General features: G+C 51.5%; 1 protein-coding gene across 1 annotated transcript; it reads right to left on the bottom strand.

The window, feature by feature from the left end:
- On the bottom strand, nucleotides 1-25,561 carry C9H3orf70 (chromosome 9 C3orf70 homolog). The gene is made up of 2 exons (XM_054075050.1): nucleotides 25,235-25,561; nucleotides 1-3,285 (listed from the first exon to the last, which is right to left on the bottom strand). Exons 1-2 carry the CDS (start codon nucleotides 25,407-25,409, stop codon nucleotides 2,729-2,731), a joined length of 732 nt encoding a protein of 243 aa, XP_053931025.1. The 5' UTR covers nucleotides 25,410-25,561; the 3' UTR covers nucleotides 1-2,728.
- Nucleotides 25,562-26,197: the final 636 nt, after the last annotated feature.

A 26,197-nucleotide genomic window follows, 5' to 3' on the forward strand; every position in this document is an offset into this window, starting at 1 on the left:
TAAGTGACCATTCCTTTGCTGGAAATACCAGAATGTTTCACTGTAGTATGGAAAAGACACAGTTAGTTAGGACAAACGGGGCTTCAGTTATTTAGTATTTTATTAAAGAGGAAATGTACACACCTCTCCCTGGCAGAGCGGAGCAAGGAGCCCAGGGCATGTCTCTTACAGCATGTCTGCTCCAGTGTTTGTGCAAAGAAAAGCGATCACGGTTCTGTGAGGAGCGTGTTTTGGAACTGGGGTGCGCGATGGAGTACGGAGAGAAGCCTGCCACTGTGCTGGCTGCCAAAAGGCGTTCCAGAACTAACCCTGTCCCACACCGGGCTGCTCCACTGGCGTTTTACGAGTACAACAGAGGGAAGAGGCAGCTTATTGTGCTTAAGACATCTGAACAAATCCCGGGTAGGAGACACTCACAGCTTGTGAATATTGCTAATTACTTACAGTTAAGAAAGGATGTATCCTGACGACAGTGATATGAACCTGCAGGACCACAGGATCTTACGGCAAGCCTTGGCCATGAATACCCAACTGAATCTTGCTGTGCTCACAGCCAGTGCCCCCATCCACAGGAGGAGGTGGCTCCTGCTCGCAGGCAAACAAGATGAGCTCATGCCAAGTCTGAGGGTCCCAAGGACCCATCCTGGGCTTCATGCCTGCAGGGAGAGCTGGCGAGGAGCACCCTGGCCTCGGGAACAGCCCCGCCACTGCTAGTCCCTGCCAACCCACCCTGTCCTCCCAGGATGGAGAAGCCATCCCTGGGAAGGAAGAGAGCTCAGGCAGGCCAGGCACAAGAGTGAGCTTTTACACGCTCCGCTCGGATTACAGTTGAAAGATTAAATATGAATAAATGCTGTAGGTTTATACATAACGCTTCCTTCTACCTATGGAATGTGTCTGAATGGTCAAACGACACTAAAATGTTCTTGGAAACCTTTAGTTAACCAAGACAGACACTCCCACCTTTAAAAAATAAATAAATCCTAGTTAGCGTTACTACGGCCTTTGTTTAAATGCCCTCAGAAAAGCAGAGTATTTTCAGGTGCCTTATGAGAATGTATCTGTTCATGCAATGGCCCGAGTTCCTCATTTAACAAGCATTGCACTTTTTCATGTAAGTCATCAAAACTATAAAACCTATTATTTTTGTCTCAAAGTGTTACTCTAAAAAGTACAGTATTACTTTATAACCATTTATGGTAAACTCCTAGCACACGCGCATGTGCACATACACACACTGTTGCCTAAACATTTTCTAAAGATACCGATTACAAAGTGTATAAAATTAGTAATACGCTGTCAGGATACGGTGAGAGATGAGCCACCCTATAACACGGACTATAATCTAGTGTCAATCACTAAACTGTACACATTTATACAGCCTTATATTCAGCAGTGACTTCTGAAACGCACACAGCGAATACACAAAGAAATTCAGTAATGCTGCTGAAAACACAGTTATTACTGACTCCAACTGCTTCAAACTGACTGAAATCTTCTGAGCGCGACATCTTTGTTTCATCAAGCAGGGCTGAAAGCAAACCACCAGCGAGCTGGCTCGCTCTTACTATTTGAGGAAACCCCCGTTCAGAATCCGCTCTTGAACTGAGCTCACAGGAGCGGGAGCTGAAGCTTCCTCTCCCTGCCAGCATGACCTTAGGCTGTATTTTAACAAGCACGCGTACTACCGAGCCCGTAGGCCACCTCCACGCTGTCCCCAAGCTCTGCTGACACAGTGGTGTGGCTGATAAACTACTATTTTAAAAAAATTCTGTTATTCTTCGGGCAAATGCAGGCCCTGAGGCCATTTGGTCCTGAGTGCACGTGTCTGGCACCAAACTGCACGGGAGGAAGCAGCAGGCAAAGCCGAAGGTGGATGTTGCATGTTTAGAGGTAGTCACATCCTTCGCCTATCGTTTTACAGCCCAGCCTAGCACGGTACTAGTTTGACAGTTGCGCTTCATCTCCTGCCTGCTCCCCCTCCTGCCGAGCTGCAAGAGCCAGATCCCCTTCCTGAGATCCACGTAGAGACCAGCTGGATCCAGGCAACTCACCCCCCTCTGGAGCAGCAGCTGCTTTCTCAGGAGATTTCAGAGCTTGACCTAACTCAGCAGATGCTCGGTGCATAGCCTGGAGAAAAGTTGGAGGCACTTTATGCATTCTCTAGCCTGCCATACCAACCCCCGGAAGAGCGATGCCAACAGCCTTCGAGAAGGGTCGCACCAGCATGAGAGAAAAGGATGGACGATGCGCAAGGACAGAGACGGAAAGAGCCTCTTCTGCCGCACCTCGCGTAGTTGTTTAAGAATAAGGGCAATGTGGTTTTGCTGCTCGCAGTGTGCTGCACCAGCTCACCCTCTGTGCTTTGAAGGCCCACTGCAAACATCCCGACAGATGGAAACCTCCCAAGTGGCACATCCTCACATGAGACGTAGCATGTGATGTAACCCAGACTAAGAAAAGGGCCTGTTTCAGCTATAAAAGTCTTAGGATTTATCACTACCTTACGTGCAGACGTGGGAGATCTGATCAGGCTGAGAACGTGTTAAAATTGCTCAGGCTGCTGCTAGTTCGCCAACAGGCAAGTCCCGTGACTGCACTCCCATGAGGAATCTGAAATATCAAGTGCACTGGAAAAAAGGGATTGTCGAAAAAACAGAAAATATAAATACTACAAAAGCAACATTACTGAGTGGGAACTGGACTGATCTGGTACCACCTTGTTGGATCACACAGTGGTTTCTATAGTCTCGATCACTTCCATTTCGCACTGCGAGGGTGACAAGAGGGGGCATTCATCGGGTTCCCAGCTGCTATCTGGGCTGTAATCTTCTTCTGAACTTAGCTCGGCCACCCCCTCCGTGTCCTCATCACACGATTCGATGTAGTGAACCCCCACCGCATTGATCCCGGAGTCCTCGGAGCTGGAAGGGGACGAGCAGTGATCTGGTTTTGGTGTATTGCTCTCTTTTGTGATTAAGGCATTGCGAACGGGGACTTCCTCGGGCTTGATCTTGTGGGGCACGGGGGGCGGCTGCCTCTGGACGTAGCACATCTTCCCGTTGATGCATTTCACGCGGTAATTGTCAATGAAGAGGTCCGCGATTGTGCAGAACTGCGGGGAGTCGGGGGGCAGAGGGGGCTGGAAGACAGGCGCGAACTTCAAAAAGTGTTCGGTGAGTGAAACGGAGATTTGGATGGTGTTTGGAGATTCCCGAGGGCGAACGGGTATTTCGGTGCTGGGAAGCTGCTCTACAGGCGTCATGGGTTGATAGACATATTTACCTGTGGGGAGACCAGAAAAGCAGCATTTAAAGGTCATTATCGTTACGTTAGAATCAAACTGATCGTGTGACACTTGCCCTTGGCCGTTATTAATAACTAACGGTGCCTGCAGTCAGCACACACGCTGTTTTCGCTGGCCCCAGGGTGTTCTGTTCTCTTCTGGTACAGATTCTCTAATGCCGAGTACTGTAGGGGAGCACAACTGTCCTTCCTTGAGTCCAACTCCCCTCCCTGCCCCTGCTTTGCAGACACCTGTAGGATGTCACAAACTCCACAATATTAACTCCGAGGGCACAGCTCCGTAGCTAAGAAGTGGACAAGAGGGTGAGCCTGCCTGCGCCCCTTCCCAGGGAAAAGAAAACTGAAAAGATGTTCAGAGACCTCTTTTTTCCCCACTCAGCACACAGCAGTTCTAGGTTACATCTTTGCCACAATGATCTACATTTTATTATAATGCTATTATTCCAAATTACAATGAGTCTCCATGCGTTTCCATGTTCTTTTTTTTTTTTTTTCCTGGGGACTAAATCGTGTTTTTCTGTATTATAAACCAGCGGTGCGTACATAACTGCAATTAGAATCTTAAGGAGGAAAACAAGGGAATTCCCAAGCCACAGAAATGCTTTTGGCATCTTGATTATCTGGTTAAGTAGTAAGAAAATAAGATTACGTTGGTTATATTGAGCTGAATCAAGTGTGAACTGAAATTTTTTACTAAAAGAAATAAATAAAAGAGCAGAAAATCAGTACGTTGTTAGGAAAAACTGAGAAACCTGAGGCTATGCCTAAGACTGTAAAATGCTGCATTTTATTTGCGTGAAGCGGCTGAAAGATTCACCTCTCCCCAGGGGCTCATACTGTTGGAAAGCACTAACTTCCAGAAGACTTGGAAGTGGGAAGCTTGGAAGAGTTCTGATTGCCACGCTGCAAATATTGCTTTGCACAGGTAGAAACGGTATCAAAGCATGAAGGACTGTGACGCCTGAAGCTCTCCAGGTATGGAGCAGAAAGCCACCAAAGTGTCGCTGCATTAATGAACGCGGCAGTGGCGCAATGAGATCTCCACACATTTTTGAGTCTGCAGCCCTTCTCCCTGCAATCACCCGTTTGTTTGGAAAATCAGAGCAGCGATTGCATTTCTGCTCAGGGAGGCTGAGCACAACCTGGGATGGCAGAAGGACTTTCCTCTCCCTTGGGAATCACAGAATCACAAGGTTGGAAAGGACCCATTGGATCATCGAGTCCAACCATTCCTAACACTCCCTAAACCATGTCCCTCAGCACTTCATCCACCCGTTCCTTAAACACCTCCAGGGAAGGTGACTCGACCCCCTCCCTGGGCAGCTGTTCCAGTGCCCGATGACTCTTACTGTGAAGAATTTTTTTCTGATATCCAACCTGAACCTCCCCTGACGGAGCTTCAGGCCATTCCCTCTTGTCCTGTCCCCTGTCACTGGGGAGCAGAGCCCAGCTCCCTCCTCTCCACAACCTCCTTTCAGGCAGTTGTAGAGAGTAATAAGGTCTCAGGAACCTTATTACCTTATTAACCTAAAGGGAATGTTTGCTCCCTCCTCTCTGCAGTAACAAATGCCATCCTCAGGCTGGGAATCCTTCCCAGATGTGGGTAGAGCTCTGATTGCAGCAAATTCCCAGCCACTGTGGGAAGCGCTGGTGCTGGGGTGGGCTGAGCGATCCCCACTCTTGGCTGAGCCGGCTCTGGGGTGCTCTGGGGCTGTGGCACCCCGAGAGCCGGGGCTCACATGCAGGCTGTGCTTTGCCAGCCCAGCTCCAGTACGTCACCATCACCACGGGAAGGCTTTTCCTACCCCTGGGGGGATCGGATGGGAAACGGCACATGTGGAAGTCGGCTGCGCTCCTCTCCAGGGACTTCAAACCAGGACATGGAGAATGCTGCAAAGAGCCGAGCTCGGGGAGCACTGGAGCGTGGGAGAGGCAGGCTGTGAGACCGGCAAAGGCAGAAAGACGGCTCCAAAGCCCAACCCTGTCATACAATGAGAGAACAGCCGACCAAGCCAGCCCAATACTGGCGAGACGGCAGCAGTGGGTGGGAAGGGGAAAGCAACACTTTGTGAATAGATTTGACCAGCTCCCCACAAACACCTCATCAAGCACTGTTTTCCTATGATCTATGGAACGATCATTGTTAGCAGAGCCACTGGAAAAGCTCAGTGAAAACAAATCAAGCTCTGTCCCCTCCTGTTTCATTGCGGCTGGATGGCAGAAAAATACAAGGACATCCCCTCCACTTGCCATCTTTTTCATGTACCACGGTCTAGTCCCAAACTCACTATGACTCGGAGGAATTAAGTGCTAGAATCAAACAACTGAAGGCTCCACCACAGGCAGAGCAGAGCTCTCGCTCCTCGGGTGCTCGTCGGAGCAGCAGCACAGATATTTCAGTTTGGCAGTCGCTGAGGGACGGCATCTCAGGGATTTTTCCCACCTTGCTGATACAGCCTCTCTGGGGAGCTCCGAGGGCAGGTGGGCAAACCTTACCTTCCCAACCTGCCGCAACAACAGCAGCCCGTCTTCTTGCCACCTGCTGCTCTCCAGAAATCCTTCTTTCAAATTGCTGAGCATTACACACGCCACTGTCTTGCAAAGCAACCCAGATGACCGATTAGTGTGCTGCTGGTTGGAATAGCGGCTGATAAAATTCAGCTCACGGCAGCCTACCCTTGCCTGAAACCACAGTGCTGTATTTATTCGTATACTTGGAGTGCTGCTGTGTGGGCTCCTGTTCCATTCCATTGACAATCAACAATAAAAAACAGATAGTAGTGTAAAAACAGAAGTCTCAACTGACTGTTATGCCACCTCTGTTTGCAGTGTCCAACCAAGGACTGGTGGAGATTTTAACAGGATCAAGAAAAAATGTATCTTCACAACAGGACTATGAATTTCCACTTAAAATAGCCACCACGTGCTGGCAGAAGGCTGGGGGATGTCAGGAGAGGAAAGAAGAGGAAAGCAGGGGATTTAAGCCAAGGTGGATTGGATGCTGGATGATGAATCTTTGAGTCATCGTTTGGACTTCTTTCCTCCCCAAAAAGTGGCAGCAGGGGAGCTGAGGTGTTGCCCGGTTGCTTTACCATTGCGGCAGCATGCGGTAATTCACTGCATGTTTCAGAACTGCCCTGCTGGCACTAATTTCAGGGTAGAAGAAAACAGCAGCTATTCTGTTAACAGCAGATTTCAGGTCCCCATTTGTGCGACCTTACAGCGGCTGAAACCGTTTCTCACGTTCCAAGGACAAACCCTGCCAGGGTAAAGCAGGAATTGCCCGACAGAAAGAAGACAATTTTCTACATGCACCAATTTTTACATTGTTTAGAATTCTGGAATGAATTTGCTAAGTTTTAGGGTCAACTCTGTTTACTTTATATTAAGCCTCTGTTTAAAACACGATCAGACCTGTCTTTACGGGGTGCTGGTGCTCACAGCTGGGACTGTCAGCCTGGATCACGGACAAAGCTGGGGTTACAGCCTCGGCTACAATGCCTTACACGTCATAATGCCTGTAAATGCATCAGCCGTGATGCATCCCATGAAAAATAAATGCAGGAATTTAAAAATAAGATCACTCCCCTCCCCTGCAGCATTGGTGGGGATGTCTTTTTCACAGAAAATTATCCCTTTAGCACAGGTCCCCAAGTTCTCTTATAACGTATCTTGGTCTGATTGAACTCCCACAGAAATGAGCAGCAATGCTTTTGCTGACTTTAAACAGCTGGTGAAAGTCTATGATAAAATAGTATTCTGAGCACCTACTCTGATACATTCCTTTTAATATGCTAACACGTAATTTATTGCCTATTCCTCCCAACCGAGGCAGTTGAAGAACTCTGCAACTGAGCTGCAGTGATGAACGCTCCTGTAAATTACAGTGTTTTGCACAGACCAGACACTGCATCGCGAGTTGTCTCCTGGGCCACTCACCACCGCTGCCTACATGAAAGACTGTAATCTGTGAAGGAAAAATACTGCACGTGCTGAACACCAGTCTGAAAAATCAAACTCCCAAGTTCTGTGAAGAGCGGTTTGCTGCATTAGCAGAGGTCCGGGAAGCTCTCAAGCACTGTCATAGCTGCTATGGAGAAGCATCGCAGTTCTGGCTCTGCAGCTCCAACACCACTGCAAAGGAGCTGGGGGGAAACAAGAGCCCATTCCTCCCCTGGATGTTTAATAGGAAATGTGTGAAACTAGGCTCTGCCAAAATGATTGTCATGATAAGTCTCAATTATCCGTGACAGCCATATGCTAACAGATGAGATGAACTGCGAGACAATGAGAGACTGCAGAAGTAGGGATGTGGGCTACGCGTAATGATTTGTCACAAGCGAAAGCCTGCACCAGCACCTACACCTCCTGCTGCGATGCGCTCACAGTGGTGTCCTCCGTGAACGCTTCACCTTCTCTGATCCCACTCTCACAGCGACAGCACTCTCTGCACGACTAAAAGGATGGCTTGTTCTTCCATTTATTATTCAACTGACCCTCGTGAAAGCCTAAAAACCAAATCCTCTGGAGAATGAGCATATAGAAAAGCCCATACTCAACTGCAAAGCAACTCTTCCAAATGCATCCAAGGGGGTAAGTACACGGCGGTGCTCATCTCCCTGCTTCTCTGCTCAGAGAAGTATGATTGTCATTGCCAAATTGGACGCATGCTGCTCACCACGCCTTGGCTCTGCGCCTCCCGTGCCACCTGCCAGCAGATCCGGGAAGAATCCAGCCGAGCAGCAAGCTCTGTCATGACCTGCACATCTCCAGCAACTTGGAAAATTCTTATCCGCTAAAGGATACACAAACCTTCATGTGATATATATAAAAACTCTGTTTGTGACACTGATCACCAGAATTATGTGGCTGATTGATTGGAAGCTGCATTATAGTGTCTCCTGCTTATAAAAGAACAAATCGCAGCCTTTAGAAACAAGCCACAAGGTCACTTCTTTCTGATTTTTTGCTAATTGAGCAGTCTGCATGCATCCTCACCAAACAGCCACAGCAGCAATTTCCGTGGTTAATACAAAATAACTTAACCATGAAATAAGCAGAGGTGCTGCTTAAACGTTTCATTCGCCACTTCCCTTTGTCCCAGCATTCTAGTTTACCTCCGACACTCATTAATGGGCTTGGCACACTAAGAAAAAGAATAAATCCACCTTTCAGTAGTGAGGTTTCAAGTAAAAAAATTCTCAAGCTTTACCCTCTCAAAATGCTACCTTGAAGGATTTTTTTCCTCATAAACAACACCAAAAACTGCGACGCGCTTCAGAAAATAATAAAAGATTGCCGTGGATCTTAGGATTCTAACTCAAGTGATACATCCCCTGTATATTTGTTTGCATGCAAGACATCTAAACATCTTTTAACTGAAACATAAAAGCTTTTTTCATATGTATCCTTCCCCCTGTAGCTGCTTGGGCAAAGATTCCTACACCCTGCAATCTGCCAGCTCATCTATGCTCCACAAATCCACAAGCTGAATGAAGACCGCACGCATTTAACCAGAACCTGGCTCAGCAGAAGCCGTGCAGCTTCGGAATTGTGCCCACACACCTGAGCTGGCTGAGCGCTTGTGGGGAAGGCACTGAGCCAAGGTGGCTGGAGGAGACCGGTTCTGATCTCATTGGAGACTGCAGCGCCTTTGGCTGAGGTTGGGAGAGGCTGAAGCAGTGACCTCAACCTCAAGGCAAAGCACACGGGCTGATATTTAGGCTGAAAAAGGGGTATGCAAAGGTTTTGTGCAGCCGGTGTCGATGGTTTCACCCTTGGGATGGCACCAGTGCTCCTTGGATGCAGGATTTTCACTCCAATCGTGCCCAACTCTTCTTGCCACACACAGCCCTGCCAAAAAAATCAGCTTATGTGGGAGGGAAGTCAGTCCCGCTATGAAGAACATAAAAATTCTAATTAAATCCTGCACAGCTTTGAAGGAGCGAAAGCAAAGCAAGTATTCATAATGCATGTGTAACAGGAGTCAGTGCTAGCTTGGAGGGATTCTGCATTAGTCTAAGGAGAGTTCACAATACGGGGGCTCTTCTGCGTCTCTCTGCGTGGGGAAACCTTGGAGATCAGCTTCTCAAGCACTGCCTTCGGCAAAAGACAGAGAACTACCAAGCATTCTTCCATAAGACTTGTTTCATACCTCACCAGCGTGGCAGGAGAGCCAAGTCTGTCTCTCTAGGAAGAGCTGACTCGATGCACAACCCTCTGACATCTAAATGAAGTTGTCTTGCAGGTGATGACAGCTGCAAGCTGGAGTAGCGTGTTGCTGCTGGGGTTGGCACAGGCACCCAAGGTGAACTGTCAGCCATCCAGCTGCTTCTCCAAGAGCCCCGGGGCAGGGGAGGACCAGCTATGGTTTCACTGCTGACAGAGCAGAAAGCTGGGGCAGACAATGTTTCCCCCTTTACAGACTAAAGGCTGCCCACACTCAGGAGGTGCATCTTGAAGGGCTGGAAGCACCCACCACATCTTTTTCAGAAGCGCTCAGAGGAGTATAAGGGTAACCTGAATGTGTGGCGATGGCCTGAGCATCTACATGGGGCTGCTGCCATCCTGCCCCACGGGCTGCAACAGCAAAGTGACTGCCCTCTGGCCTCCTCCTTTCTCCAGTTGTATAGAATCATAGAATAGTTTGGGTTGGAAGGGACCTTAAAGACCATCCAGTTCCAACCCCCTGCCATGGGCAGGGACACCTCCCACTGGCTCAGGCTGCCCAAGGCCCATCCAACCCGGCCTGGAACCCCTCCAGGGATGGGGCAGCCACAGCTTCCCTGGGCAACCTGGGCCAGGGCCTCACCACTCTCATCGTTAGAAGTTTCTCCTTATGTCCGGTCTGAATCTGCCCCTCTCCAGTTTATACCCATTGCCCCTCATCCTATCACTCCAGGCCTTTGTGAACAGCCCCTCCCCAGCTTTCTTGGAGCCCCTTCAGGTACTGGAAGGTCACTCTAAGGTCTCCTCAGAGCCTTCTCTTCTCCAGGCTGAACAACCCCAACTCCCTCAGCCTGTCCTCGTATGGGAGGTGCTCCAGCCCTCCGATCACCCTCGTAGCCTCCTCTGGACCCATTCCAACAGCTCCATATCCTTCTTATGCTGAAGATTCCAGAACTGGACACAATACTCCAGATGAGGTCTCACACGAGAGGAAGAGATGGGCAGAATCCCCTCCCTCACCCTGCTGACCACGCTTCTTGTGATGCAGCCCAGGACACAGTTGGCCTTCTGGGCTGTGAGGGCACACTGCCGGCTCATGTGCACAGCTTGAGACAACAAACCTTTGCAAACAAAGATTTGCCTAACCATAAATAGTCAGTAAGGTCTAGAATAGCTTCATATGACACTTTGCTTAGAGCACATAATAGTAGCAGCTTTTGCAGAGGGGCGAGAACAAATGGAAGGAGAAACCTGGAATACATTTGCATACGGCACATATGAAAAAAAGCACAGTTTCCATTTCATTTTATCAAACAGAATCAGCAAAGGCTGTGTCAGGAATGCGAGACATGGAATAAGCCAACAGAGGAAAAGAGAAGTGTCTCATGGCACCGAGGTGCTGTCAGATTTACAGTACAAGCTCAAGTAGGGTTGAATGGTGCTGCTGGTGGTTATAATGAAGCATAACAAAAATGCTTGTCAACGCTGAAGGAAACTCATATATGAAGATACACAACACCTTCACACAAGTGATACTTTCGCCCTGCATTTCTTCCAAAACACTTTGAAAAAGCACCGAGATTGTTCAAACAGATTTCTAGTGCTGGGCATGCCAGCAGAGCATACAGCACATTGCCAGTACTGCCGGCATAGCTAGAAGGCACTGTAAGGGATCACAAAAGGGACTCCGAGGACACGTGCCACCTCTACAAAGGACCAGTTACCCCAACACTACCAAAAAGGAAAGTCATGCAACAGGACGTCAACAGTGTGAAAATCCAGGGAACAGGAGCAGGCAGAAGCGCATCCTTACAAACAGCACCTTCTCAAATCCATCCCCTTCCCAACCTCCGAGCACAGAGAAGAACCAGTCTAGCAATGTGTCTGCAGTGGCTCTGCAGCAGCAATTTTGTACAGCTGCCACCTTTCATGTGAAGGAGAGGGTTCCCTCTCGTTGCTGTGTAGCAGAGACAGCCGTGACAGCCCTTGACTTGATTAACCGTACACTTTTCATGGGAAACCAAGGAAGAGAGGGGAAAAAAATCAGAAAGTTTTTCTTCATGAAATTTGTGTTTTAATGCCCTATTGTCTTGATCTAATTTAAATACAAAAAGGATCATGATGGTACATGCTGTGAGCTGCCTAAGCCTTTCAGGGTTCTCTGTACGCATCACTTAAGAACAGGTAAGTCTTAAATGCAAACAGATCCTGGAGCTTCCTTCTATCATCCCTTCTCTTTCCTTTCTTACATCAATTTACCAGACTTGAAGATAAAGAAACGATGAAGGTTTGAGCAATGTTTCCTGCAGCCATAAACCTTTTTTAAAAGGGCCATATTTGCTTCCTAACCTTTCTAAGGGAACAGAACATCAACACCCAATAAAAGCTCTGAACACCAATGCACACCACACGTGCGTTTGAAAAGGAGCCCTTTCCTTTTGGGACCCGTGAGCACATCGCAGCCAGAACTCCAAACCCAAGGGCATCTGCCTTCCGATATCCCTTTACTCAAAGGGGAGAACAGCTGCTCTTTGCACATTTCCCTGAAGATTTTATCCCCCCAAGTTACTCCAGATATTTTTTAAATTCAGCACATAAAAAAAGGCAAAAAAATGTCTTAGTGCTAAATATTTATTCCACAAAACCATCCCTGTGCACCATCTGCTCAAGATTCGGCGTCCCATCATTTTCACGCAGCCAGTCTGTGTGCTGGTACGGAAACAAAGAAGGGTAAGTACAGACCAGTGTCAGAAACTCCCTAGAAAATGAAAGCATTTCCCGATATAGATTTAGAACTCAGAGGCACCAGAGAGCCAGGTTACAGTCACCTTCCAGGCGCGCAGTACGTGCGGCAGTGGGGCAACCACGAGGCCCTGTGCGCAATGGGAACGTTTTCTTGTGAATTCTTACGGAACAAAACAGCTCATGGGCTCTTGAAAGGAAAGTCCTCTCTAAAGGATTGCAGCATGCCAGGAGGACCGCGCTCTGCACCCCCAGGAGACAACGAGGCAGGAGGCTGGGTTTGTAGCTTGGGACAGAGGTCTCTTCATGGCTCCCGCCTGTTTTCCTGTGGGCTGACAGGAGAAACAATGGCATATGTGCTGTGCCGTACCTGTGCTGCTCCCCTCCTGCTGTCCGAGCACAGGCTCTCCTGCTGACAAGTCATCTGTGCGGTGGCCTTACCAGAGCAGAGGCCTTCTGGGCTTGACAAACAACACACTCTTCAGCGTGAGAACAGCATCCTTAACATCCTTATTGTCACTACAGGCCCTCCCTTTAACCCTCCGCTGCTTTGGTGCCTGTTGACACACATTCCCAGTCATATTTCATGCAAACCAACCCTTGTATTTCTATTAAAAGCCTCTACAGAACCCACTCCTGGAGAATTTAAAGGACCACTCTCCTTGCTTATGCCCAAAAAACATCACTACTCAGAGCTGATGTCCACAGGGTGTGGGTACTAACCCTTCCCTCAGAGCAGGGTGGGATCCAGCAATGCTCTGCAGGAAAAAGCAGAAGAGCAGGTACCAGCCATGGAGGCAGAGGAGGTGGACCGTCGCGGCGCACGGAGCTGCTGCAGACAAATAGCTCAAAGGCAGCTGGACAAGACAAACGGGATCAAACTCACCGCTTGCTGCTGTGGCAGGGTGAGCATCACCCTCGGTCTAGTGGCACAGGGTGGGAAAACCAAAGGATAAAAGTCAGCGTCTCTTTCTTCCCACCCTGCCTACTGATGGGCTCGTGCTGGTGACCGCAGGAAGGCTGCAAGAGCTCCTGAGTCCACGGTGGCACACCTGATGGTAGCCAAGCCTTCCCCCACGGACAAGCGCCACTTGTGAGTGAGTGCAGACACCTGGAATGCGGCTCGGGAGCAGCAAAGCACTGAAATCCAAACAGCACAGGCAAAAAGCAGCCAAGCACTCTGCCTGAAAGGGCTGCAGGTGTGCTCAGCACCGGCGTCACCCCTCAAGCAGCGAGAGGAACGGCGGCAGCGCACGGCACAGCAGGGAAAAGGCTCTGGGGCTGGGTGCAAGTACACAAGCCAAACAAGCACTTTTGAGAGCACACGTGTGGGCTTTCAAGCTCCGCAGCCACCAGCGAGAATAAGAATACAAATGCATGCTTCTTGTTGAAATTGTTTTACAACATAGGTTATATATAAATTCCAACTGTTACGTTGCTTAAATTAAAGCCTGGGTATAATAAAAACAAGGCCCAGTTGCCAAGCAATCAGATTTTACTTTCCCAGTAGGTTTTTTTACTTCCATCTATGTGAATATACTGAACTATTGGCAAAAACACCTCTGAAATGCACCAACTACACTTCTTGAATTCTGTCATCAGTCACTACATAAAAATCGATTAGTGGAAGAATCAAAGCCATTACGAAAACACAGTCTGTATCTTGTGAATAGATAAAGTCATGAAGGTGCTGAAATAAAACCAGAACACACTACAACACAGTCACTTTATACGCAGAGAGAAAGAGATATACATATATATATATATATACACACACACACACGCACTACCTGGAATCCAGTCTACTGCTAACCATCATTTACATTAGAACAAGCTTTTGCCATCCACCAACAGCTAAGCCCACACTGTCACAGCTGTCATTTTGGAACATCTTACAATGTTTGTGAGTAAAGCATTTCACTTTTTGTCCTTTAGAGAAACAAAAATTCCTGGTATAGCCTCATCAGTGTGCAGAACTAAGTTACCATGGCTCGAAGTGAGTCATGAAGTGTAAGGCAGCGTTGGTTAAATTGAGAGCCATTACATAAAAACACCCAAGCTGTCCATTCTTTACAAGCCCAGCTCTGCTGGTGGCACCAACAGGAGCAGCACAAAAACATATTCTTGATGGGTATACAGGTGCTGCCAGGAAATCTGAAACTGAGCACCTGAAAGCCCTCTTCAGCGCTTCCAGCAAACCTGAGCGTGCAATCAGTTCTGCAGACCTGAAGGATGGAAACTGTGAGGACTCCCATCTCATGACCCACAGAGCAACACAAGGATATGACCGTGGGCTGCAGCAGAAGACGCATGAAGCATCCATCCGGACCACAAGAGTAAGGATAATTTGTTAGAAGACACTGCAATTGTACACTGCTGCGTTTACGCACGCTCGGAGGAGTGAGCAGGCAAACATTTCCTCACCTGCAGGGGCCAGGAAGGAAGCAACGTGGTTGGCACAGCACTGCCCTCCAGTACCAGTTCTATCTTTGCGCTGTTACTCTGCAGCGCGCAAAGTGCCCGAAGCCTTTTACCAGAACAAAGCCCTCTGAGCAGGAGCAGAGGCTCAGCCTTCTCGGACGCTGCTCAGAACATGCAGAATTCACAGACATCCAGGCCAAAAGCTAACGGGACACAATATCAATGAACCCTTTGGAACATGCACAGCCTTGTTGTTTCAAGCTTCACACAGCTCCAGAGGAGAGGTGTCATTTATCTGCAGCTCAGAGGCTTTTACCAGCAGATCATTGAGTTTTGGGCAAGCAGACATAATTCTTTATCCCTCATGCTCCTCACATAGATGGACAGATTAGGAAACACAGCCTCATAGTCATGCATGACAAACAAGAGTTTTTGGCTAGGAAAGCATTTTGGTACACAAGGCCTTTTTTTCTCAGGGCTTTTGGAGAAAGAAGTGCAGTGATTTCTATTCAATCCTATATGAGGCATGGAAGAGTTTGTCCTACAAGATGTACTGACAGCAAGTAAATTGAATTCAAAGATTTTCCCATGGTCTATTCCTGTTAGGTGATGTCAGGGGTCTGTGTTAATAATAATAATAACAACAACAGAACATGCAGGTCTCTAAACAACTCTGCATTACAATCAGGATTTCAAAATGAATGCCATCAGGTTCTTTTATAGGCACTGATGTTCCCACAGCGTTTGATGAAACTACACATGTGCGTTCTCTTCCTGAGACACAGCATCAATAATACATTCATACTATGATTGGTGGATTACAACTAAAACCAGAGCAACAAAACACAATCCAGGTCCAGAATGGGACACCTCAAAAAACTGGAGGCTGTACTTCCGAATACATTAAGCTGACATTCTTTCCTTCATTGTGTACAGCTTAGTGAGATGAAGCTGGACTATCACAGCTCTTCAAAATACAGGTGAAGAGAAGATGTTGCATAGCCACAGGCAGCAAATCCTCATTAAAAGTGTTTTCCCATTACAAGCTGAAAAATCCACCTTTCTGTGGCTCTTGCCTGACATTCTGTATAATGCCTTGCTTGTGCACACATGATTTGTCCAGAGACACAGACTGGATCAAATCCTTTTCACAGCAAAACCAAATGAAAAATGTCTATATCTTCTCAGATTTGTAACCACCCTCTCACCAAGACAAGCCGTGTTTTCAGCGAACACCCAACCCCAGCGTTCCTAGCCCCACTGCTCCATTCCTGCTTAGTTTTCCACAAAGAGTAACGTATGAGCTACTCCAAATATTCAATCTCAGATTTTAAAACATAAGCATACTACAACTCCCTTCTCACGTTTATCCAAGAAGTCAATCCTCGGGATGCAGTTTTGCCCCGTGGAGCAGCACTGCTGGGAATTGGAGTTGCCATCACTAGCGCCCAGCTGGCTCCTTCCAGTCAGCTCCAGCCTACACCACCTCTCGCAGTCGGAGCCTAACTCAAGAAGCACGCATAGCACAGGTACACCACTGGCTTTTTGTTCCCTCCTGCATGTGGCAAAGACTTTTGTAGCCACCAAAAACCAACGCAAAGAAACCCCACCAGAACAAAAGCAGAGCTTTTGGAGGTCTACAAGGCGCGCAATGCCAACGAGCATCCCAGGGCTGGTTTTGGGATCTCCTCTAGGGCTGCACCGCTCCTCTACCAAGGAAACCTCCTCTGTAAACCTCCAAGCTCTGTCACGGTGCACTTGCATCCCTTCAATAACCATTTTAGCTCCTTACCAGCGGTCTGTAACAGGAAAGAAAGACTGTTTTGCTGATTCCCCGCTTACAGTTCCCACAGGCAGACTGGGGTCTGAATAATTACACGGGCTTCAAAGACTGTCAGAGCCCCTGCTGATAGCTTCTGTCGCTCGAGAGCTGGGAGAGACTCCATAGAAATGCTGCTTATGTGCACAGAGCTACTTACAGGCACACAGCAGTGCTGAGCAGGGGAAAGGACCAGCACCAGGAGCCAGAGTGTGTGCGCTGGCAGAGGACAGGGCGGAGATGCAACGTGACACACGCTACCACATCTCTGGAAGAGATATAGTCAAGGCTGGCCTCAACAGAGAGCTTTCATCGGGTTTGTAGGACAGAAAACAAATAAAATAAACCTACTGGTGTTTCAAGCAGAGACAAATGTAAGAAACAAATATCTGCTGCGAGTACAGCCAGGTGAGGTCACTGGAGGAATTTTCCTCCTTCCCTGGCAGCAGCTGTGGGAGATGGATAATCGCCTCTCACCGCCCAAGCACGCAGCGGAGCCCCAGCGCAGCCCCAAAGCCACGGCCGGCTGGGCCACCGCGGGGCCACCTGCAAACACCCACAGAACAGACACACGGAGAACCGAGGGAGCTTGATCCCAGAGGAAAGAGAAACTCTGGGCTCCCTTCTCATCAGGCAGATGAACAAGAGAATATACTTGGATTCTGCATCCCCAGAATATGCGCAGGCACAGCCAAAATTAGGGAAGTCCTCTCCAAAATGACTCAGAAAACACAAGAAAACACAAGCCCTTCCTGGTGTGCTGCCCATCACCGAAAACCATTTTCTCCTCTTGGCTGAGGAACTAATTCCTTGGGTTTCTTGACAAGCCTGCCTGACCTCATGCAGGAACTGCCAGGTCTGGATCTAAACCCAGAGCATCACAGTGCCATAATGACGTGATGCACACCGGGGAGCAGGAAGCTATTCCAAGGCACACCTGCAAGTGCTCTACACCACTTAGCAAAGGCTGAGGGAGCACTGGTGTTCTCTAAAACCTATCCTACCATCCTTTTAGGTGTCCTAGCCTAGAAACTGCTTCCCTTTCCTGACCCCTCAAAGCAGACCTCACAGCTTTCACCCTGTGCAGTTTGTTTTCTTGTAAATGGTCCAAACAGCTGAATGATGCAAAAGCGGTGGAACTGAAATTTATTTGTCATATCAATTCTTCTATATAAGAGACAGAAGATAAGACATTATTGGGATGTCCCTGCCCATGGCAGGGGGGATGGAACTAGATGATCTTTAAGGTCCCGTCCAACCCAAGCTATTCTATGGTTCTAAGATTCTATATGCAAGCTGCTTTAAGAAACTAAAAACCTGGGGTTTTGATGCTGAAACAGGGGGGAAAAAACCCACCCAAATCACAGAAAGGCTAATACAAGGTAGCACCGTTACTTTCCCGTGATACAACTGCTGTGAAACAAGTACTGTGCTACCCTCATTCATAAGGTATTTTGGTAACTGCAACGTAACATACTGAGTTTTGCAAGGTGTTTAACATAATGCAAGACATTCAGATAAAAGAAAAAAATGAACACAGTTGCAACAGAAAACCCTATTTTTGCGTAGCCCAGGGATGAAGCCAGTCTTGTAACTGCACCAAGTGCGATGCTTTCTCTGGTGAGCTAATCCTTAGGAAGTAAAATTAGCAAAACACAGTCAAAGTCCTGCTGTCAGGATAGATGTAAGCCCAAGGATGTGATCCCTTCTGACAGCAGCAGGTACCACCACAGCGCCAGCAGCCTCACAGACAGCATCAGTGCAAACCAGAGCCGCAGTGGAAATCCAGAGGCGAGGAAAGGAAGGCAGGCTCCTTTCTGCAGACCTGACTCTGTCGCAGGTTCTCTTTTACTCTGGAAAAAGTTGATCCGAGTAATTTAAAGCTCTCAACCTTTCTAATAAAGAAAATCCCACAAGGCTCTCAGAGGGGAGGAAGGTGAAGAGGGGGCTGTCACCCCGGCAAGTGGAATGCACGCAGGGATAGACTGAAAAGGCGCCGTGCAAGCAAAGAAATGTGTCATGGGACAAGTCAAAACAACTCTTGGGCCAAGACTTTCTTTCCTCCAAAGTCTTGAGCCCGCATCCCGCTTCCATATGGAGACAGGGGTCTGCACCACGCTGGGGAAGGGTGTTGTAAGCATCTATTGCAGCAGGATATGAGATGCTGCCTGCTCCCCCAGACCCCTGATGCCCACAGAGCCAGGCAGCTCCACCGACACCCTGCAGCCCTCCCATCTGCAGCCTCCCCAAACGCACCGTGCTGCACACACTGTAATCCACCTGCTTATGGAAGTTTTACTTGCATTCAGAGCTCCTCAGGCACAGAGGCACGCCAGAGAACCACCTCCCATCTCACAGGGAAACCGGCTCCCCACCCAGCCCGAAACAGACTGAAAATGACCCAAAATGAACTCCCAGGTTTAGAAGTCATACAGATACTCACAGCGCTTGAGGTTCTCCGAGCTGTTTGGATACACTGAGCAGTGCCTGTAATCTCACTTGCCAGCTATTATTGCCATTTTACAGACAGAGAGACACTGGAGGTAAAGCGAGTGCTTAAAGTACCGCTCACTTCAGAGCGTGCCAACAAAAATGGCTTTGAGGAATCCAAACTAAGTGCTTTCTCAATTATTACTTCTATAGCCGTGCAGTTCTGCAACGCCAAATTGCTTCTGTCACCGAAGTAAGCAGATGTGATCCTGAATGCACATGAAGAGACAATCTACTCACTGTAGCGGTGGTGAGCTTTTGTCATTTTTCAGTGTAAGTGCACTTTAGCCGAGCTGACATTCTCCGGGACCTTGGACACGGATGGAAAATAATAATTCAAAGGCCATTTTAATTGACAGAGATCTTCCTATACGCCAATACAGCTCTTAAGAGTCACAGAAAACCACTTTTAAGAACCCTCTGAGGATTCCCTAGTCGGTATTACAGCACTGGGTTTACAAAAGATAACTTCCAACACTGTTTAATTACATCTCCGACCTCTATACAATTTTCCATTAGAGGCCTTATTCTTACCCCTTTTAAGTCCAACTCAACTCATTCTGCAGGAGCAGAATACAGAGGGATCCTCAGCTCTGAAATTTGCATTAGGAAATACAGGGGCAAGAAGAGAGCACGCTTCTTCATGACTTTCCAAAGATTAATCAAGAAAATGAAGTATGTGACCTCCTTGGTTTAAAATTATGGGGCAAATGTATGTCAAAGTTTCCTTAGTTGTAAAGGAGGAATTAAGAAGGAAGTCTGTGCTTCTTGCAAATAATTACTGTTAAATCTTATGATTGCCACAGGGAAGCCAAGGGCTGGACGGGATCTTAAGTGGTCCTTCAAGGAGGGCAGTGGCTCCATCTAACTCCTAAGGGACACCAGTCCAAGCCTTCCTTAAAGGCCTTCAAGGACCACGATGCCTCATCCTCTTAAACACTCTGTTAGCTCACTTCATTTATCTTCCTAGTTAAAATGTTTTCTAATATCCAAACCTAAGCTTTCCTTGCCATGGCAAGTGACAACTGGCTATCTCCCAAGTCTGTGTGGAGAAGGACTACAACAGAGCTTTCTTTCAAGGCTACCTTTACACTTCACAAAGCTCATTTCCCCTCCCTCCATCAATCTTTGACAGCTCAAGCAACCACTGTGCTTTTGCACCCCCTTGTAAATCAGATTTTTCTAAGCTGATCACTGTGATCTCTCACAGAAACTCACCAATTCCCTACAGAACCCCCTCCTTCCTCCCCCCCCCCCAGTTCTCCAACAGCTTTTTAAAGTGCGATGCTGAAAGCTAAGCCCATCAGCCTGGCTTCATCATCACTGAGCTGAAGAGACTAATTAAATTGCACGCTTGCAGCACTCCTGTTAATGCATCCCCAAGTGAAGGCTTGGGATCTGGTTTTGGATTTTCTACCATAAAGGCCACCTGCTGATGACACACACTCACTCTGCGATCCATCTTAATCCCCAGATCCATCTCCACAATGTTCCATCTCCAGGTGTTCCCAGCTCTGCATTTGATTTCCCTTTCCCAGGACAATCCCAGCTGATTTCAGATAATACCTCCAGTTTATAAACACCATTTTCAGCTTTGACACTGTCCTCCAAAGTGCTTAAAAGCTCATATACCTTGATGGAGACCACAAATAACTGAGACAAGAGAAATTTTGGAAAAGAAGAGTATATCTAGGTCATACCTTGAGGGCTTTTGTGCTATCCGCAAAGTGCCAACAAGACACCCCTGTCCCAGTGCAGCAGGCAACTACGACCCGTTGGGCCATCACATAGCATTCACTTTGGGGCACAGACAGGAAAAAAACCCACACTGTTCTGCAATGATTTCAAAGGCATTTTTTCAAGGCAAAATTCTCCAAATCTGCTTTTAATCCTAAAAGAAATTCCCACCGAAATAATACGTGGCTTCTTAGGCAGGGCCTTTTCCTCATGAAGCAAAATTTGTGAGGGGGAATCTGAGTAGGATTAAATTACAAGGAGAGCTGGTGACGGACTTTAAAGGAGAACAGGATGCCAGGGCTCAAGGGGCATCTTCAGCAGCACCCGCAGCCCTCACATCAGGGTCCCGCTTTAACCCCCACCACCCAGGCTTTAAACCCTCCAGAACACGACTCGCTCTGAACACCCAGTTGTGCCACCATCCCCCGACCTCACCCTGACACGCTGTTTGAAAAGCTGCTCGACAAGGCTCTACGCGATTAATTATTCATCAAGTTCTGTTTGGACATCCACGGTGCAATCCCAGCCTCCACGATTACACACATCAGTATCTTGAATACTGATATCAGAAGTTGTCAGGCACCTTTTCAACAGAGTTGGATCAACACTGGATTTTGAACCAGTAACTGGATATACACCCAAGAGCAGCGCCTGCTATGTATATGCATAGCGGTATCTGCTACACGTATCCTAAAGCACTGACTTCTCCACTCAAAGGATTTAAGCCATAATGAATGCCCGCAAAAGCCAATGATCAAAATTGAGAGCGAAGCAGCTGGCGGACGCTCCCCCAGTGAGTAGGACACAGTAAGGGAAGGGCCACGGGCATCTCACACCGGCTGTTACCAGGGGTGAGGGGCACCAGCCCCACGGGGACCCCCCTCCAGGAGCAGCCCCAAAGTCTGGCGGGGTCCCATGGCCATAGGATAGGGCGGATGGGGCACTGAGGTGGTTTGGGCAGCTGGGGTGGCACACCGGGACTATTATGAAGTGGTGTGTGGGCACCGCTGGGGTGGCTGGGGCTGTTGGGGCAGCACGGAGGCACCGCTGGGACCATTGCGGCACTAAGGCAGCACACAGGGACCGTTGCGAGGTGGTGCATGGGCACTGCTGTGGTGTCTGGGGCAGCACACGGTCACTGCTGGGGTACGCAGCGACCATTGGTGCCGCCGGGGCAGCCACGGCCGTTGGGGCGCAGAGGTGGAGCACGGGCAGCGCTGGTGCACTTGGGGCAGGTGGGGCTGTCGCGGCACACAGGCACCACCGGGGTCGTTGAGGCTGTTGGGGCAGCGTGCAAGGAACCAACGGGGCAGTCGAGGCGCTGGGGCAGCAAGCAGGCGCTGCCGGGGTGCTCAGGGATTACTGAGGCCGTTGGGGGAGCTGTGGCTGTTGGGGTGCTGGGATGGCGCGTGGGCATCGCCGGCGCAGTTGGGGAGCTGGAGCCACCAGGGTGGTTGGGGCAGCCACTGTGCTGCCGAGGCAGTGTGCAGGGACTGTTACGAAGTGACACGTGGGCACTGCTGGGGCAGAGGGGGCACTGAGGCAGTGTGCGGGAACATTGGGAGCTGCTGAGAGTTGGGGCATGCAGGGAGCATTGGGGCACGCCGGGAGCATTGGTGCACAGGGAGTGTTGGGGCACGCCGGGAGCGTTGGGGCACGCCGGGAGCATTGGGGCACAGGGAGCGTTGGGTGCACAGAGGCAGCGTACAGGGACTGCTACGAGGCAGCACGTGGGCACTGCCAGGGCAGCTGGGGCACTGGGGTGGCACGCGGACACCAACAGACAGTTGGGGCGCTGGTGCAGTATGATGGGACCGTTATGGGGTGGCTCATGGGCACCATCAGGGCACGGAGGGAGCATTGGGTGCAGAGGGAGTATTGGGGCACACAGGGAGCACTGGGGCACGCAGGCAGCACTGTGTGCAAAGGGAACATTGGGGTGCGCAGGGAGTGTTGGTTGCGCAGGGACCACTGTGTGCAAAGGGAGTGTTGGGGGACACAAGGAGCATTGGGTGCTCAGGGAGTAGTGGGTGTGCAGGGAGCAATGGGTGCATGGGGAGCATCGAGGCACGCAGGGAGTGTTGGGGCGCACAGGGAGCATTGGGGTGTACAGGGAACATGGGGCGCGCAGGGAGCGTGGGGAGCCCAGGGAGCACTGGGTGCAAAGGGAGCACTGGGGTGTGCAGGGAGCACTGGGCGCGCAGGGAGCGTGGGGAGACCGGGAAGCACTGGGTGCAAAGGGAAAACTGGGGTGTGCAGGGAGCATTGGGGCTTGCAGGCAGCATTGGGTGCACGGGGAGCATTTGGGCATGCAGGGACCGTGGGGAGCTCAGGGAGCATTTGGGCACGCAGGGACAATGGGGCACAGGGAGCGGGGCACACAGACAATGGGGCACAGGGAGCATTGGGGCACACAAGGATGGGGTAAGCGCAAGGAGCACTGGGTGCAAAGGGAGCATTGGGTGCACGGAGAGCATTGGGGTGTGCAGGGACCGTGGGGCACAGGGAGCATGGGGTGCAAAGGGAGCATTGGCGGCACAGGGAGCATGGGGTGCACAGGGGGCATGGGGGCTTGCAAGAAGCATTGGGTGCACGGAGAGCACTGGGGTGTGCAGGGGCCGTGGGGCGCACAGGGAGCATTGGGGCTCGCAGGAATCACTGGGTGCAAAGGGAGCATTAGGGCTCACAGGGGCTGTGGGGCGCAGGGAGCATTGGGGCTCGCAGGGGCTGTGGGGCGCAGGCAGCGTTGGGTGCAAGGGGAGCATTTGGGCACGCAGGGACTGTGGGGAGCTCAGGGAGCATTGGGGCACACAAGGGCAATGGGGCCCAGGGAGCATTGGGGAGCACAGGGAGCATTGGGTGCAAGGGGAGCATTGAGTCACACAGGGAATGTGGGGCACGCAGGGAGCACTGGGGCACACAGGCACTGGGGTAAGCGCAAGGAGCACTGGGTGCAAAGGGAGCATTGGGGTGTGCAGGGAGCATTGGGATTATGCAGGGACTGTGGGGCACAGGGAGCATGGGGTGCGCAGGGAGCTTTGGGTGCAAAGGGAGCATTGGCGGTGCAGGGGGCATGGGGGCTCGCTAGAAGCACTGGGTGCACGGAGAGCATTGGGGCATGCAGGGGCCGTGGGGCGCACAGGAATCACTGGGTGCAAAGGGAGCATTGGGGCTCGCAGGGGCTGTGGGGCGCAGGCAGCGTTGGGTGCAAGGGGAGCATTTGGGCACATAGGGACTGTGGGGAGCTCAGGCATCACTGGGGCACACAGGGACCGGGGGAAGCGCAAAGAGCACTGGGTGCAAAGGGAGCATTAGGTGCACGGAGAGCATTGGGGTGTGCAGGGAGCATTGGGGTACGCAGGGACCGTGGGGCACAGGGACCATGGGGCATGCAGGGAGCATTGGGTGCAAAGGGAGCACTGGGGGCGCAGGGACCGTGGGGCGCACAGGGAGCATTGGGGCTCGCAGTGAGCACTGGGTGCAAAGGGAGAACTGGGGCTCGCAAGGACCGCGGGGCGCGCAGGTAACATTGGGGCTTGCAGGAAGCACTGGGTGCAAAGGGTGCACTGGGGTTCGCAGAAGCCGTGGGGCGTGTGGGGAGCATTGGGTGCAAAGGGAGCACCGGGGCTCACAGGGGCCGTGGGGCATGCGGGGAGCAGTGGGTGCAAAGGGAGCATTGGGTGCAAGGGGAGCACTGGCGGCGCAGGGACCGTGGGGCGCACAGGGAGCATTGGGGCTCGCAGTGAGCATTGGGTGCAAAGGGGACATTGGGTGCAAAGGGAGCACTGGGGCTCACAGGGACGACGGGGCGCGCAGGTAACATTGGGGCTCGCAGGAAGCACTGGGTGCAAAGGGTGCACTGGGGGGCACAGGAGCCGTGGGGCGCGCGGGGAGCAGTGGGTGCAAGGGAAGTGGTGGGTGCAAAGGGAGCGGTGGGTGCAAAGGGAGCACCGGGGCTCGCAGGGAGCAGTGGGTGCAAAGGGAGCAGTGGGTGCAGGGGGAGCACCGGGGCTCGCAGGGAGCAGTGGGTGCAAGGGGAGCACCGGGTGCAGGGGGAGCAGAGGGTGCAGGGGGAGCACCGGGGCTCGCAGGGAGCAGTGGGTGCAGAGGGGAGCAGTGGGTGCAGAGGGGAGCAGTGGGTGCAGAGGGGAGCACCGGGGCTCGCAGGGAGCAGTGGGTGCAGAGGGGAGCAGTGGGTGCAGAGGGGAGCAGTGGGTGCAGAGGGGAGCACCGGGGCTCGCAGGGAGCAGTGGGTGCAGAGGGGAGCAGTGGGTGCAGGGGGAGCACCGGGGCTCGCAGGGAGCAGTGGGTGCAGAGGGGAGCAGTGGGTGCAGGGGGAGCACCGGGGCTCGCAGGGAGCAGTGGGTGCAAGGGGAGCACTGGGTGCAAGGGGAGCACCGGGGCTCGCAGGGAGCAGTGGGTGCAAGGGGAGCACCGGGTGCAGGGGGAGCAGCGGGGCTCGCAGGGAGCAGTGGGTGCAAGGGGAGCAGTGGGTGCAAGGGGAGCACCGGGGCTCGCAGGGGCGCGCGGGGAGCGCTGCCGGTCACTCACAGTGGCACCATCCCAGGTGGCAGCACCAGTGCAGGCGGAAGCAGCGGCCGTGGCTGTGCGTGGCGCAGAGGGAGAGCCCGTCGCAGGGCTGGAAGTCGGGTCTGCCCGCGCAGCTGCGGGCCAGCGCCTGAGCCTCGTCCAGCTTCTCGCTCTTGGCCGCCGCCGCCCCGCTCATGGCGCCGCCGCTCCGCCCGCAGCCCCCGCGCCGCAGCGGCCAGGAGGAGGAGGAGGAGGTGGTGGAAGAGGCGGAGGAGGAGATGGAGAGGGAGGAGAGGGAGCCGCAGCGGCGAGCAGCGCCGCGGGCACCGGCCGCGCCCCGCCCCGGCCCCGCCCGCTTCCAGCGGAGCCCCGAGTGCTGCCGGGGAGCCCTCGGCGCGGGGGGGAGCCGGGGGTGCTGCAGAGGGTCCGAGCGCGGGAGCGCCCCCCGTGCCAGGACGGGCTGAGAGTTGGGGCGCTCCGCCTGGAGTCCTCTCCAGGAGGTGATGGGCGTCACCGCCAGGAGCCCTCAGAGCGGCTCCAGGGCTGAAGGGGCTGCGGGAACGCTGGGGAGGGGCTCTTGGTCGGGGGAGCGGGAGGGGGCGAGGGGGGGCGGCTTTCAGCTGAAAGTGGGGACACTGAGATGAGAGTGTAGGAAGAAGTGTTCTCCTGTGAGGGTGGTGATGTCCTGGCCCAGGTTGCCCAGGGAAGCTGTGGCTGCCCCATCCCTGGAGGTGTTCCAGGCCAGGTTGGATGGGCCTTGGGCAGCCTGAGCCAGTGGGAGGTGTCCCTGCCCATGGCAGGGGGTGGAACTGGATGGGCTTTAAAGTCCTCCCAACCCAACCCATTCCATCATTCTATGCTTCCACAAAGGCATCTGGCAGCGGCAGCCGGTGGTCCTGGCTAAGCCAGCCCAGCTCCCCAAGCATCCCCCACGCCGTTCCCTGCGGAGCTCCTCAAATCCAGGCATCCTTGCATCCTGACAGC

This window comes from Cuculus canorus, chromosome 9 (assembly GCF_017976375.1).
Source record: "Cuculus canorus isolate bCucCan1 chromosome 9, bCucCan1.pri, whole genome shotgun sequence".
NCBI lineage: Eukaryota > Metazoa > Chordata > Aves > Cuculiformes > Cuculidae > Cuculus > Cuculus canorus.

Coding starts and splice junctions, on each gene's coding strand:
- C9H3orf70 (XM_054075050.1), bottom strand. CDS start 25,409: ATGAGCGGGGCGGCGGCGGCCAAGAGCGAGAAGCTGGACGAGGCTCAG. Junction 3,286..25,234: donor CCACCTGGGATGGTGCCACT/GTGAGTGACCGG, acceptor GTCTCCCCACAG/GTAAATATGTCTATCAACCC.